Source organism: Pecten maximus, chromosome 15 (genome assembly GCF_902652985.1).
Source record: "Pecten maximus chromosome 15, xPecMax1.1, whole genome shotgun sequence".
Classification (NCBI taxonomy): Eukaryota; Metazoa; Mollusca; class Bivalvia; order Pectinida; family Pectinidae; genus Pecten; species Pecten maximus.
Window position 1 is genome coordinate 9,467,756 of NC_047029.1, and position 15,254 is coordinate 9,483,009.

The 15,254-nt window shown below is 38.0% G+C and overlaps 1 protein-coding gene across 1 annotated transcript; it reads right to left on the bottom strand.

Annotated features, from left to right (window-relative positions):
* Positions 1-615: 615 nt before the first annotated feature.
* Positions 616-2,640, bottom strand: LOC117344161 (probable GPI-anchored adhesin-like protein PGA55). The gene has a single exon (XM_033906815.1). It carries the CDS (start codon positions 2,638-2,640, stop codon positions 616-618), a length of 2,025 nt encoding a protein of 674 aa, XP_033762706.1.
* Between the last annotated feature and the right edge of the window lie 12,614 nt (positions 2,641-15,254).

The window sequence follows — 15,254 nt, forward strand, 5'->3', positions numbered from 1 at the left end:
TCCTCCCCAGGGGTCACCCCACTTAGTTATGGTCCAAGGATATCCTCCCCAGGATCACCCCTCTTAGTTATGGTCCATGTATATCCTCCCCCGGGGTCACCCCACTTAGTTATGGTACATGTATATCCTCCCCCGGGGTCACCCCACTTAGTTATGGTCATGTATATCCTCCCCGGGATCACCCCACTTAGTTATGGTCTATGTATATCCTCCCTGGGATCACCCCACTTAGTTATGGTCCATGTATATCCTCCTCAGATATCAACCAACTTATATTTTAGCTATGGTCCATGTATAGAATCAATGTCAGTGTTTCGTTTATCTTTCTCAGGGTTACCCGCGTATATATGTCAATGTTTTGTATACCTCCCCCGGAGTCACCCTGTATATAAAAGTTAATGTTTTGTATATCCTTCCTCGGGGTCACCCCACGTTTATAAACCAATACACAATATGTGTTTATAATTCCCCGGGGTCACCCCATTGTTCTAATTGTATATGTTCCTACGCGAACAGGACAGTTCCCCCGAGGGCATGGAACGTCGAAGATACCGCCTTAGCAAGTAGCGCCCGTTGTTATGTCCCCTTCCCATTGAATGTTTTCAGTGCGTCTCTCTAGACACACTGTCTCTCTCGATGTCTGTAAAGGAACCTGACGAGGCTGAGTATGTCCGGGATTACAACCAAGCCAATCAGTACCGCCAAAATCGCTATAGCCACACTTCCCATGGCAACACTGCTGGGTCGGGAGTCATACACACTGACAAGTCTTCGTCGGTTGGCAGACAAGTTGGCTTTGTTTACAGCTAGTTGAAGCTTCAGTTCATCTATAACTTTTGTTAATTCTTCCAGACTGAGGATCTTGCTCGCGTTTCTTTTTGCACAGCAATGGCCACAGGTAACATTTATATCATCCTCAGGTGTGTTTCGTGACGTAGACATGATATCTGACGTCACTTCTGCTGTAGGTGTGTTTTGTGACGTAGTCATTATATCTGGCGTCACTTCTGCTGTAGGTGTGTTTTGTGACGAAGTCATGATGTCTGGCGTTACTTCTGCTGTAGGTGTGTTTTGTGACGTAGTCATGATATCTGACGTCACTTCTGCTGTAGGCGTGTTTTGTGACGTAGTCATGATATCTGACGTTACTTCAGCTGTAGGTGTGTTTTGTGACGTAGTCATGATATCTGACGTCACTTCAGCTGTAGGTGTGTTTTGTGACGTAGTCATGATATCTGACGTCACTTCAGCTGTAGGTATGTTTCCTGGCGTAGTCATTATATCTGACGTCACTTCAGCTGTAGGTGTGTTTTGTGACGTAGTCATAATATCTGACGTCACTTCAGTTGTAGGCGTGTTTCCTGACGTCACTTCAGTTGTAGGTGTGTTTTGTGACGTAGTCATGATATCTGACGTCACTTCAGTTGTAGGCGTGTTTCCTGACGTCACTTCAGTTGTAGGCGCGTTTCCTGACGTCACTTCAGTTGTAGGTGTGTTTCCTGACTTCACTTCAGTTGTTGGTGTGTTTTGTGACGAAGTCATTATATCTGGCGTCACTTCAGTTGTAGGTGTGTTTTGTGACGTAGTCATGATATCTGACGTCACTTCAGTTGTAGGCGCGTTTCCTGACGTCACTTCAGTTGTAGGCGTGTTTCCTGACTTCACTTCAGTTGTTGGTGTGTTTTGTGACGAAGTCATTATATCTGGCGTCACTTCTGCTGTAGGTGTGTTTTGTGACGTAGTCATTATATCTGACGTCACTTCTGCTGTAGGTGTGTTTTGTGACGTAGTCATGATATCTGACGTCACTTCAGCTGTAGGTGTGTTTCCTGACGTAGTCATTATATCTGACGTCACTTCTGCTGTAGGTATGTTTTGTGACGAAGTCATGATGTCTGGCGTTACTTCAGCTGTAGGCATTTTTCGTGACGTAGTCATGATATCTGACGCGTATCTAGGCGTGTTTCCTGACGTCACTTCAGTTGTAGATGTGTTTCCTGACGTAGTCATGATATCTGACGTCACTACAGCTGTAGGCGTGTTTCGTGACGTAGTCATGATATCTGACGTCACTTCAGCTGTAGGCGTGTTTCGTGACGTAGTCATAATATCTGACGTCACTTCAGTTGTAGGCGTGTTTCCTGACGTCACTTCAGTTGTAGGTGTGTTTTGTGACGTAGTCATGATATCTGACGTCACTTCTGCTGTAGGTGTGTTTTGTGACGTAGTCATTATATCTGGCGTCACTTCAGCTGTAGGTCTGTTTTGTGACGTAGTCATGATATCTGACGTCACTTCAGCTGTAGGTGTGTTTCCTGACGTAGTCATTATATCTGACGTCACTTCTGCTGTAGGTATGTTTTGTGACGAAGTCATGATGTCTGGCGTTACTTCAGCTGTAGGCATTTTTCGTGACGTAGTCATGATATCTGACGCGTATCTAGGCGTGTTTCCTGACGTCACTTCAGTTGTAGATGTGTTTCCTGACGTAGTCATTATATCTGACGTCACTTCTGCTGTAGGTGTGTTTTGTGACGTAGTCATGATATCTGACGTCACTTCAGCTGTAGGCATGTTTCGTGACGTAGTCATGATATCTGACGTCACTTCATATGTAGGCGTGTTTCGTGACGTAGTCATGATATTCGGCGGCACTTCAACCGTAGGTGCAAAACATTTCACTTCAGTACCGTGCATATCATAATGTGATGTACCTGATCAAAACCGAAAACATTGTTACAATATGTCAATTATATGGAATTTCGTTTTGGAATGAAAATTACTTTATATAAACTTTAAATGTGATTTGGATTGAAGTTTAAGACTCTATCACATTTTTGTGTCAAAGTCAAGATAAGGAATTTACAACATTTAATTTTTCCTACATTTAGCTCCTGATGATCACAACTGGCATCGCGCCTAAATGAAGTTTTTAGGTCACCTGAGACGAAGTCTCAAGTGACCTATTCTAATCGCCTTTTGTCCGTCGTCGTCCGTCGTCCGTCGTCAAATTGACTAAAACTTCAAAAATCTTCTTCTCTACTCTCAGATATGGTGGAGTCAAACACTCTTTATAGATGAAAGGGTCTTGTGGTGCTTTACCAAAATGTGAATTGCATGACCCTGGGGTCTCACGTTTACCCCTGGGGAGGGGGTAAACTTTACTATAGTTTATATAGAGAAATCACATTTTTGACTATTATTTATTGGATTTGTATTGGAAATTTTTCTTATCTGGTTAATATTATCAGTGTTGGATAACTGTTTGATAGTATGCATATGTTGGCCCTGACTGACCCCCAGGGGCTGATGGGCGGGGCTAAAAAGTATCAAATTGACTGAAATTTAATTTCAAAAATCTTCTTCTCTACTCTCTTATTTGGTAGAATCAAAAACTCTACATAGATGGAAGGTCCTTATGGTGCTTTACCAAAAGTGTGAATTTTATTACCCTGGGGTTTCATGTTTGCCCCCTGGGGAGGGGGTTAACTTTACTATAGTTTATATAGGGAAATCGCATTTTTGACTATTATTTGTTGGATTTGTATTGGAACTCATTCTAACCTGGTCAACATTATCACCATAGGATAACATTTTGATGGTATGGAAATGTTGGCCCTGACTGACCCCCAGGGGCTGATGGGCGGGGCTAAAAAGGGTCAAATCGACTGAAATTTCAAAAATCTTCTTCTCTACTCTCATATTTGGTAGAATCAAAAAATCTCCATAGATGGAAGGGTCTTATGGTGCTTTACCAAAATTGTGAATTTAGGTCTCCCGTTTTGCCCCTGGGGAGGGGGTAAACTTTACTATAGTTTTTATAGGGACATCACATTTTTGGCTATTATTTGTTGGATTTGTATTGGAATTTATTCAAACCTGGTTAACATCATCAGCGTTAGATAACAGCTGATAGTACACATATGTTGGCCCTGACTGACCCCCAGGGGCTGACGGGCGGGGCTAAAAAGTGTCAAATTGACTGAAATTTCAAAATCTTATTCTCAATACCTATATCAGATAGAATCAAAAACTTTTCATAGAAGTAATGGTTTTATGGTGTTTTACTTGAATTGTGAATTTCATGACCCTGGGGTTTCACATTTGCCCCTTGGGAGAGGGTAAACTTTGCGATTGTTTATATAGGGAATTCATATCTTTGACAATCATTTGTTTTATGTCTATTGGAATTCATTTTAACTTTCTTAAAATTATCAGCAAGGGATGACAGCTTAATATGCACATGTTGGCCCTGACTGACCCCAAGGACTGATGGGTGGGGCCAAATAGGGTCAATTAAATTAACTGAAATATTTCAAATCTCAGGTGACCGTTAAGGCCCGTTGGGCCTCTTGTTAATAATGCTTTGATCCTTGTTTAGGTGTGAAAAGCAAGAAATGTTGGTCAGTTTTTAAAATTGAGGATTACTACTCAATAATTCTCAGAATGACATCAAATTATGAACACTAAAAATATAATCACATGAACGGCTATATTTAGAATTATTCGGTCGGGTTACATATTCAGACAGTTATTTAGGGTGAAAACGTGGATGACGAGGCAGAGGATTTTGTGGAAGTCCTGCTTGAAATGTATTTGACTACATGCAACTTTTGCAGCACTGGGGTACACTAGAACGAATAGTCATACCCTGCCTACTCTGCTCTCTGGCAGGAGACAACCCCGAGTAGTATAATATTGGAATGTGCTAATTAAAGATTACCAGATGTGACGGTAGGATAATACATTGCTAAAATTGCATTAGAAATGTTTAATTATACTAAATACATGTATTAACTCAAAGTTACACGACAACATCTATTTGTAGCATTTTCGAGGTTCATTGTTTTGAAACACTCGTCAATGGGAGGGAATCGTAGCTCTGACTACGACCATATGTCTGCAGAAATTGTCCGTCCGTCGTCCACAGCTACGTTATCGCGCATCTATAGGGTACCCGGGTCCGTCGGTAAAGGGGTTTAATAATTTTGTCTGTAAAGTCCGAAATAGCAACATCCGGCTGCAGAACCACGTGGTCATAGCGCGTTTAACAAAATATCTTATAACAGGATGTTATCGGTGTCGGAAACCCAATAGACTGCTGGCACCGATATGACTTTTGAATCAAGTTTCAGGTTCATTAAGTACTGTACATTACTCCACAAAGATGTCACGTCTATGCTGACTTGTCTTTCATGATTTCGGTTGAATTTCTTGCGAATTAAAATCCGGTACCGTACAGAATGCAAATGTAGACTGGGACAAGAAACTACAAATTTAATATACAAAAAAATGTACATAGTTCCGCCGTTGTAGGTAAACCAGATATCCCAGAGTGATCTTTATAAGTCCTTTGAAAACTAATTTTTCTCTGCTTTCTCATTATTTCCCATCATCCTCTTTATCATTTTGATAACAGGGAACCAACATATGAAGTTGATCACGAACGATCTAGGGGCCAAAGGGAACCTCTGTATATGAATCTTGCGTAATACTATAGGTATTCGTCCAGCCCTTCTTAACACGAGATCGCAGAGCGATCTTGGCTCTTGCCATTGAATAATATTTATTGGTTCAATGTAAGATTTGCAGGTATCCTCACGTGTGCCGATGCGGTAGTGTAGGTTATTTTTAGCACGAAATCGAGATTAGCCATCTTTTAAAGACTTTTATAGCACTTGGTGCTCAATCAAGAACAGCGGTCTGGCGGGTTTCCGCGATGATGACGAATTACAATTTATATATTTATTACATTTTTACCGGTGAAATATCAAAAATTATTCATTCTAACTAGTGAAAAATATCACCTTTGCTGATTTGACCAATTAATGATTAGAAAATACCAAAATAATTGACCAATCAGAAAGCCCGACATATATCTCAGCACCTGGACAGGGGAAACTACTTTTTTTGTTAACAAATTATCGCTGTAGTCCTAGTTAGCATACGGGGTAGGTTTTTCGTTGATAAAAAATGTAATAAACAGAATATGACTCGTGTGGCTAATATTTTGATATTTTTCACTCGTGCTGGGCACTCGTAAAAAATATCAAAATATTAGCCCCACTCGTGAAATATATTTGGTATTACTGAAGACACTGTTAGATACATGTATCCTCTATGTATTATACATTGACAAGTTTACTATTTTTTTGTAGATAAGAGACCATTTCGATGTACGAGGGGTACCAAAGTGGAGACTGGCCTAATTTTGATGAAACTTAATGAAGTTTTTGGAATCCTTCTTCATAATTTCCATGTTTTGAAATATTGAAAGTAAAACCGATTGAAAAAAAAGGAGAAATACTCAGTCAAAAAGTAGGTCACAGTGACTCAATTTTATAAATGCCAAGTATGTCAAGTATATATTCTATTTTGTACCTTAATACGCCATATGGTTTATTCCGGACATAAATTAAGCAAACACACTGGCACCGGGAATTGAATAGCTATCTTTTAGACCTTCAATGGTATAATTAGATTGACCAGAATCATCATGGACATAATTCCCCTTAACATAATCATCTTCTTGGGTTTTTTCATTTCATATCTTTTAACACTGTGTAAACGATTACCTATGTAATGTTTTAACTTAATTATGTCTTATGAACGTGTTGGTCAATAGAAACAGACTTTGTCATTTACTCTGTAAATTATGGGTACTGTAAAATGTTGTGTCATAGGTAGTCTGTGTGTCCGTCCGATTACTTACCTCCTTCACACTTGACACAAAGCCGACACTCTTTTTGTCCATGCTTTTTTCGAATTACAAACAAACGTTGTATTCTTGAGCAAATGTTTCCTGTATTAGGGTTGCAGTTCCCCGATCCTATGCCGTGCCATTCAATGATTCTGCAAGTTCCATTTAAAATCAGACCTGGCTCGTTATGATTTAAACATCTGAATAACATAAGAAATAACAAATCATTTCAGTGGATGATAAGTAAAAGTAACATTAACAGATAGCGATAAGTCCACACTGACAGAGATGGTAGATTTAGACTTTGGACAGCAGAGTCGTATTTGGTTCAATGTCAGCCTTTGTTTTGATGGTACATTCAATTTCAAAAAGATATAATTGATCAGGACTGATGGGCTATGGACCATTACACGAGTAGTAGTTTGGACAATATAATCATAGGTCTTCTTTTGGTTTCCATGACATCCAATGTTTCGGGAAAAAACATAGTTACCATTCCTCAAAACTTAACTAATTTTCAGTCTCAGTCGAAAAATGGAATAAGCATAACTGAGGACCAATTTTCTACGAAATTGGAGAACGATCCCGATAAGCACTTATCAAGAATTAGCGTAACAAGATTCACTTGTCAAAATCCAAGATGAAAGCATGTCGGCCATTTCTTTTCGCAATAAGGCTCGAGATTAATAAGATAAAACTAAGGACCGAGGGAAACCTACATAGGAACGTTGCGGGATATCGTTCTGTTATCTCTCAAGAAATAGCAAATTTGAAATATCAAAGCTAAAGGTGACCAAATAAAGGGAACCCTTATCTGAAGTTTGAGAAATATCCTTCAAGTATTAAGAAATAGCTATACTAATTTTCAACTTTCAAAATCTAAGATAGCGACTGTTGCCATTTTGTTTAACGGACCCAAAAGTGAGTGGACACAAGTTATTGGATAGGTTTAATAGCACATAAGAGAGAGTAACTCTGATAACCAGTGAACGGGGAAATCAAATCGGGGGAATTCCCGCCTTTGCGCCTGTGATTTTTTAGTAGGAGTGTGCATTTTTAGCCCACCATCATCAGAGTTTGTTATCGCTATTTCTCAGAAAGTACGGGAGGGATCTTTCTGAAATTTTATATGTAGGTTTCCCTTAGGCCCTAGTTATGCATATTGCGTTTTGGGACCAGTCGGAAAACAACATGGCCGACAGGCAGCCATCTTTGATTTTAACAATTTAAGTTTGTTATCGCTATTTCTCAGAAAGTACTGAATGGATCTTTCACAAATTTCACATGTAGGTTTCCCTTGCTCACAAGTTGTGCATATTGCCTTTTGGGATTAAGCAGAAAACAACATGGCTGACTGGCAGCCATCTTGGATTTTGACCATTGAAGTTTGTTATCGCTATTTCTCAGAAAATACTGAAGGGATCTTTCTGAAATTCAATATGTAGTTTTCCCTTTGTCCCTAGTTAGGCATAATGCATTTTGGAACCAATCTGAAAACAACATGGCCGACAGGCAGCCATCCTGGATTTTGACAATTGAAGTTTGTTATCTCTATTTTACAGAAGGTACTTAAGGGATCTTTCTCAAGTTCCATATGTATGTTCCCGTTGGTCTCTCGTATTGCATTTTGTGACCAATCTGAAAACAACATGGCCGACAGACAGCCATTACCGCTATATAGGTTGCCCTTGTTTGAAAAGTACTAGAGGGATGTTTCGCAATTTACACAGATTAGTAAGAGGAAGGGAAAAATAGAGAGAAGATCAATCTGACATGGAACCTATAAAGATCATTCATTGGTGGGCGCCAAGATCCCTCTGGGATCTCTTGTTAATTTTCAAATCTTAAGACCTTACTCGGTATTCTCCTATAAAGGAAGAACCTATTTGGTATGTTAAGTAGCCAGGGAAATTGGTAGAAATGTATGGGACTAGGTTCAGGAGAAGCAGCAGCTGATTGGCTGAACTAGTTGTGTGAAACCATGCACGTTAGATACGAATCTGACAAGCGACTCCGCAAATCCGACAAAATTACCAAGTTTAATCTTACGTTTCGCATTCTTCATCGCTAAGGAGATCGTAGTCCGCAGAATGTCCGTTGGCCCATTTACAGCAATGTTTTATACCTGTTGATGGTGTGCGTCTTCCTGGATACAAAATAATTCTTTAAATTCATTTAAATTTGACTTTTATTCCATCCTTTATTTCATTCCACAATTTTCACCCTTGAGGTGTCGTAAAAAAATCTGATCTATCAGAGTTACTTCCCTTCACTTCGTCAGGTGGTATAGCGATAACTTGAAAACCGATTGAAGATCTAGTATATATATGTTCACTAACTAACAATGCTGATACTATGGCCATTCAACACCTTCCCGTTCGCATCAGTACTATCGTACCGATATGACTTTTATAACGTCATCCATTAATTTTAAACGCATCAAAATGCCCTTTATATGCATCTTAGAAATAAAAAGTTGATACCAACGGAACTACATCTTCGCTAACCAAGGGTTACCCTTGGTTAGCGAAGATGACGGAACAAGTGATTTCTCTATTTTATAGTCATATACTTTTTTTAATAGTTAGTTCAAGATTAAACAGAACCATTCAGTTTTTGTTGGAAAAACGTCGGTAAAAAAACTGCAGAAAACGACGTGAAATATCATTATGTTTTTGGTAATAAACCACCCAAAGTCAAAAACGAAAAGCTCTTGGTGTAAAAAGGATTTATACCAATAAAAAGAGGAGATGCCAAGAAAGAACTTAGATGCTATAAAAATCTGAATTTTGTTGCTTTTTCCATATAGGTTCACGGTGCATTTGGTTTGGTTTGGTTTTGTTTAACGTCCTATTAACAGCCAGGGTCATTTAAGGACGTGCCAGGTTTTGAAGGTGGAGGAAAGCCGGAGTACCCGGAGAAAAACCACCGGCCTACGGTCAGTATCTGGCAACTGCCCCACGTAGGTTTCGAACTCGCAACCCAGAGGTGGAGGGCTAGTGTTAAAGTGTCGGGACACCTTAACCACTCGGCCACCGCGGCCCCACGGTGCAAAACCTTTCACTAAAAGTTTATTTCAGGCTTTTGCTAAGTCATCTCATAAGACTATCTTCGTATATGTTCGTAACTTAAAATGCAATATCTATTTAGCCTTCATGATGTTGTTATATGTGTGAAAAAATAAGCCAAAAATAAACAAGAGCTGTTGGAGAACAGCATAGCTCGTCTCGCAAATGTTTGTCAATAAATAATTAAAATATATTAATTGGAATGGTTTCGCAAATTGCATTAATAATATTTATATTGTTTACTTGATCAGATTATGTTTTGTGAATTCATGCAATTTTCAAAACCATACCAATTTATATATATATATAAATGATTTATTGACAAACATTTGGGAGACAAGCTATGCTGTTGTAGATTAAATGAAGATATTAAACACAAATGTAATTACTTTTGGACATATTTCTTCAATTTTTTGACAACATATCCTAATGAGAGTTGTCTACCTTGAAAAATGTGGACCAGTATAAATTGTCTATTGTGACGTTTTTCATATTGTTTTATATTCATTTTCACCCCTAAGAAAGGATAGTGTAACTCCATAGGGACTCTTTTACCAAATATCAGCACCCTAGTACAATCATAAAGTGATGTGTTAAAAAGCTTTCAACATTTGCACGAACATTTTTTAAAAATGTGTTTTTTCCTCAAAAAAATCTTTCAGTTTAACTCAGGAAAGGGATAGTTTAACCCCCACAGGGAACCTAATACCATGTATTACTATGCCTTTCAACACTCACAATATAAACTTAACACGAAGTCCAAAGATTTAAAAACAAAAACAAAAAACACAGATTTATAATAAAAAGAAAAAATCCATTTTTTTTTGAAGTTTTACTCCAGGAAGGGGTTTTCTTACTCCATAGGGACTCTATTGCCAAATATCAGCACCCTTGTACAATGATATAGTGATGTATTAATACCTTTCAACACTTGCACCAAAAACTTAACGCAGAAATATTCTATTAACACCTTTCAACACTTGCACCAAAAACTTAACGCAGAAATATTCTAAGTCCAAAAATTTGAAAATTCTGGGTTTTTCCCAAAAAAATCTTTTAGTTTAACTCTGGCAGGGGATAGTCTAACCCCAGAGGGACTCTATTGCCAATTATCAGCACCCTAGTACAATTATAAAGTGATGTATTAATACCTTTCAACACTTGCACCAAAAACTTAACGCAAAAATATTCTAAGTCCAAAAATTTGAAAATTCTGGTTTTTTCCCAAAAAAATCTTTTAGTTTAACTCTGGCAGGGGATAGTCTAACCCCAGAGGGACTCTATTGCCAATTATCAGCACCCTAGTACAATTATAAAGTGATGTATTAATACCTTTCAACACTTGCACCAAAAACTTAACTTAAGTCCAAAATTTTTCCAAAATCTGTTTTTTTTCCAAAAAATCTTTTAGTTTAACTCCGGCAGGGGATAGTTTGACCCCCGCAGGGACCATATTACCATAAATTACTATGCCTTTCAACACTTGCACCAAAAATTTAACATTTGGAAAACCAACGCCGACGCCGACGCCGACGCCGGAGTGACAACATAAGCTCTCACTCTTCTTCGAAGAGACGAGCTAAAAATCACATTTTTTCATAACAAATGTGATATTTGTGACCTTTGACCTTTGACATTTGCTAGTTGAAAGGTCATATATGAACAAGGTTGGATAGTATTGCAACAGCAATACAAAGTCCCCTGCCTGACCCAGGAGTGCAACTATTTATTTCCCATTTTTTAAACTACCTGTTATACTGATTACGTATACCAAGTTTCGTTAAAATCGGAGTAGTACTTTAGGATTGTCCGGACACGCCTCAACCAATGAGAAGCCGGCGGCCATTTTGATTTTTTTTTTTCGGAAAGAAAAATTGGGATGCACAACTACATGTTATACTGATCATGAATACCAAGTTTCGTTAAAATCGGAGTAGTACTTTAGGAGGATTTGTCCGGACAAGTCTCGACCAATGAGAAGTCGGTGGCCATTTTGAAAACTGGTTTTTCAAAAAAAAAATGTAGGATGCACAACTACATGTTATACTGATCATGAATACCAAGTTTCGTTAAAATCGGAGCTATACTTTAGAAGGAGTTGTCCGGACAACTATTGCGTGACAGACAGACAGACGGACGGACAGACGGACGGACGGTAAACCTATAGTCCCCCCGTTTTTCAAACGGCAGGGGACTTAAAATTTTGAAAGGAAAATAAACTTTGAGTAATACCCTGTCTTGGTATATATACACTCAATACACATGGAAGATTGAAATTATGAAAATATAGATTAGAAAACTTGTTCATTTTACCTACAAAGCCCCTCAAAAACCTCCGAACAGGAAGGTGTTAATCCTTTCTATCTTTAATTCTGATAAAATGTCCTTGTCTCGAAAGGTCATATGTCAAATAAACTTTGCGTCAATGTCAATACAAAAGACACGGGAATCAAATTGATTAGCAATGTACATGTACAACAATTCGGCAATTTTTTTTACTTAATATCCTACTGTAAAGGTATTTCAAAGGTCAACATAAAGTCACACAAGGTCATAGGTCGAATTCGTCTGCCGCTATGAAGTTATGTCAAAGGTCAATATATAGATTACCAAAAGTCAAAGGTCAAATTAGTCATCAGTTCTTATCAATATGGTACACATTTCATTTGCATATGTTTTAACACTGTGAAGGTATGCCAAATGTCAAAATATGTGTCACTAGAGGTCAATGGGTCATCTGTTCTTATCAATATTATACAGTTTTCATTTTTATATCATATAATACTGAATAGTTATGTCAAATATTTTAAAATATATAGGTCATCAAAAGGTCATAGGTCAAATAAGTCATCCATATAAATGTTTTACACTTTTCATTTCTATATCCTATAATACTGCAAAGTTATGTCAAAGGTTAATGCACGTATATAGTTCATCAAAAGGTCACAGGTCAAAGTGGTCATCAATTCTTAACAATGCTGTACATTTTTTATTTGCATATCCTGTAGTGAGGTCACAAAAGGACACATGCCAAACTAGCCATCAATGGTCCAAATAACCATACATTATAATTAATAACATATACTTTTTGACCAAGATTGAAAGTCAATATAAGTGATAATGCTCTGCCTATTAAGCTGACGATTTGGATTACTGTGTTAGTTTTGTTAAAGGTTTGTCTATGCAGCAAGACCAGATAGTCCCCCTATAAGGCCCTTAGCGGCAATTTGTAGCAGCTACGGTATATATACGATTAATGACACTTATTATAACTACTCCAAATTTTATCTACTTCTTCATCACAAAAAAATAAAGTCTTAAGTTATCTTGTCCACAAACAAAACATAATTTTTCATATATCATCAAATGATAATTACTATGGCGGCCATCTTGTAAATTGAATGAACTTTTGAAACAGAAAATCTTGTTCAGAAACGTCACTTGAATATTCGAGTTATAAAGTAAAAACATATTTAAAGATGGCGGTCATTATGGCCATCTTGAATTTTCTTCACACACAAAATATTCACATATTTGGTCAGGACCTTTTACCTGTCATTTCAGGTATGTTTCATCAACATCTTAGAAAAGTTTACGGACGACACATGACGGATGATGCCCCTTAATAATAGCTCTCGTGAGCCTCCCTTTCAGGTGAGTTAAACCATAGTGGTATGACTGAACAAATTATATCATTTAAATTCAGCAAGTGAAGCGATGATAGCTGAATATAAAATAAGTTAGTTGAAAAGAATTTTATGAAAATATCAAATTAAAAACTATATTAATGAAAATATGTACATTTTCCTGGTGATTAAACAGAGGATATTGATGTAAACTTTATTTCGTTTCTTTTGGTAGAGTATATGACAGCATTTTAGTAACAACAACAAACAGAAACAGTATATGGAAACAAGCTTGAAAGCTTACACTAGTCCACTTCCTTCAATTGGAATTTACATTATTGAGATGGACAGCAATAAACGAAATCTGAGAAAGAGAGAGAGAAAAGAAAAAAGAAAGATATGATCATATATTATCCTTAATATTTTTAACTAGAAGGGAGGGTGTGCAGGGAGGAGGGATTAGGTGAAAGTGCAGTGGGCTTGCCAGCTTAATTTAACTACATCAAATCTTTCATGATTATGATTTTCTCTGAGGTAGTAATTTCCAAAGTGATGAAACATATTATGTAAGAAATCAAAAGCGTTTAGTATCAATTATAAACTTTTGGATACATGTAAACAATTCCTTATTTTCTTCGAAAGAGAGGTTTTCATCTCCAAATAGTAATGTAACGGTTGCGTGCCTACAGTCCGTTACCAAGTTCCATCTTGGACCCAATATATATCTAACTGTTGTAAGAAAACATAAACATTGCCGACAATATATACAAAACAATGGCTAGTCTACCTGACTTCAATATATATGTAACAATTACCTAATTTACGCCTGGTAAATATCTAACACTATGATAGCCTGAATACAACCTATTACCTAGATAAACCAACTGTATCACAATGTAGGTCTACACCCGTACACCCTGTACCGCAACACTATGTGATCACGACAACTTGACCGCGACACACGTACACCGTGACTGCGTACACCCTATACCGCAACACTATGTGATCACGACAACTTGACCGCGACACACGTACACCGTGACTGCGTACCTTTACCGAGACACCCTTTGACCAAGTCACCCGTTTACCAAAACACGGCAAACACTTGTCTCGGTACCTGTCACAGTCACCGTAACACAGTACGTCGCCCTGTACTGTGATACCCTGTAACGATACGTGATACTGGTACAACAGTGCAACCCTAACTTATGCAGCTAGGCCCAAACTTATTCAGCTCGGTCACTGTTTACCTTTATTTACCTTTTTGTAACGCTGAGTGTTCCTTCATCCGAGCAAGCTGGAGAACAACCGAACAACTGAGCCTGCCCGATTGTTGATTGATTGATTGATGGGGCTTAACGTCCTTGTTCCGGTTATAACCGAGCCTAGGACACTAAGGGGAAAGGGGTGGGTCGGGGCACTAAATAGGGAGCAATTTCGCATTTCGTCATCGCCAAATGATCTAATATGAGAGGGACAGACGATTATCTCTATGTCTAAAAAAAAAAAAAAAAAAAAAAAAAAAAAATTTTGACCTGTCACTGAATTGCCTTAGTGCCCTACATTATCCTAATCTAGATCTCTATGAACCTATACTCTGTGGCGGCTAGCAATTAGCCTACTCTTGTTCGAATACCAGCAGAGGATCTTTAACGTGCACGGCGTGACTCACCGTACACCGGACCCCGGATTAACGTCCCTTCCGAAGGACAAGAAGTGTAGAAGATAGCGTGAGATAGAGTATAGATTGGTTTGAAAAATTTGGTGTAGTTTGTTAGTGGGATATAGTTTTGTTATTGATAGTAGGAATTCTAGACACCATTTTGTATTGCTAAGCATTGAGAATGATTATTGTTTAGA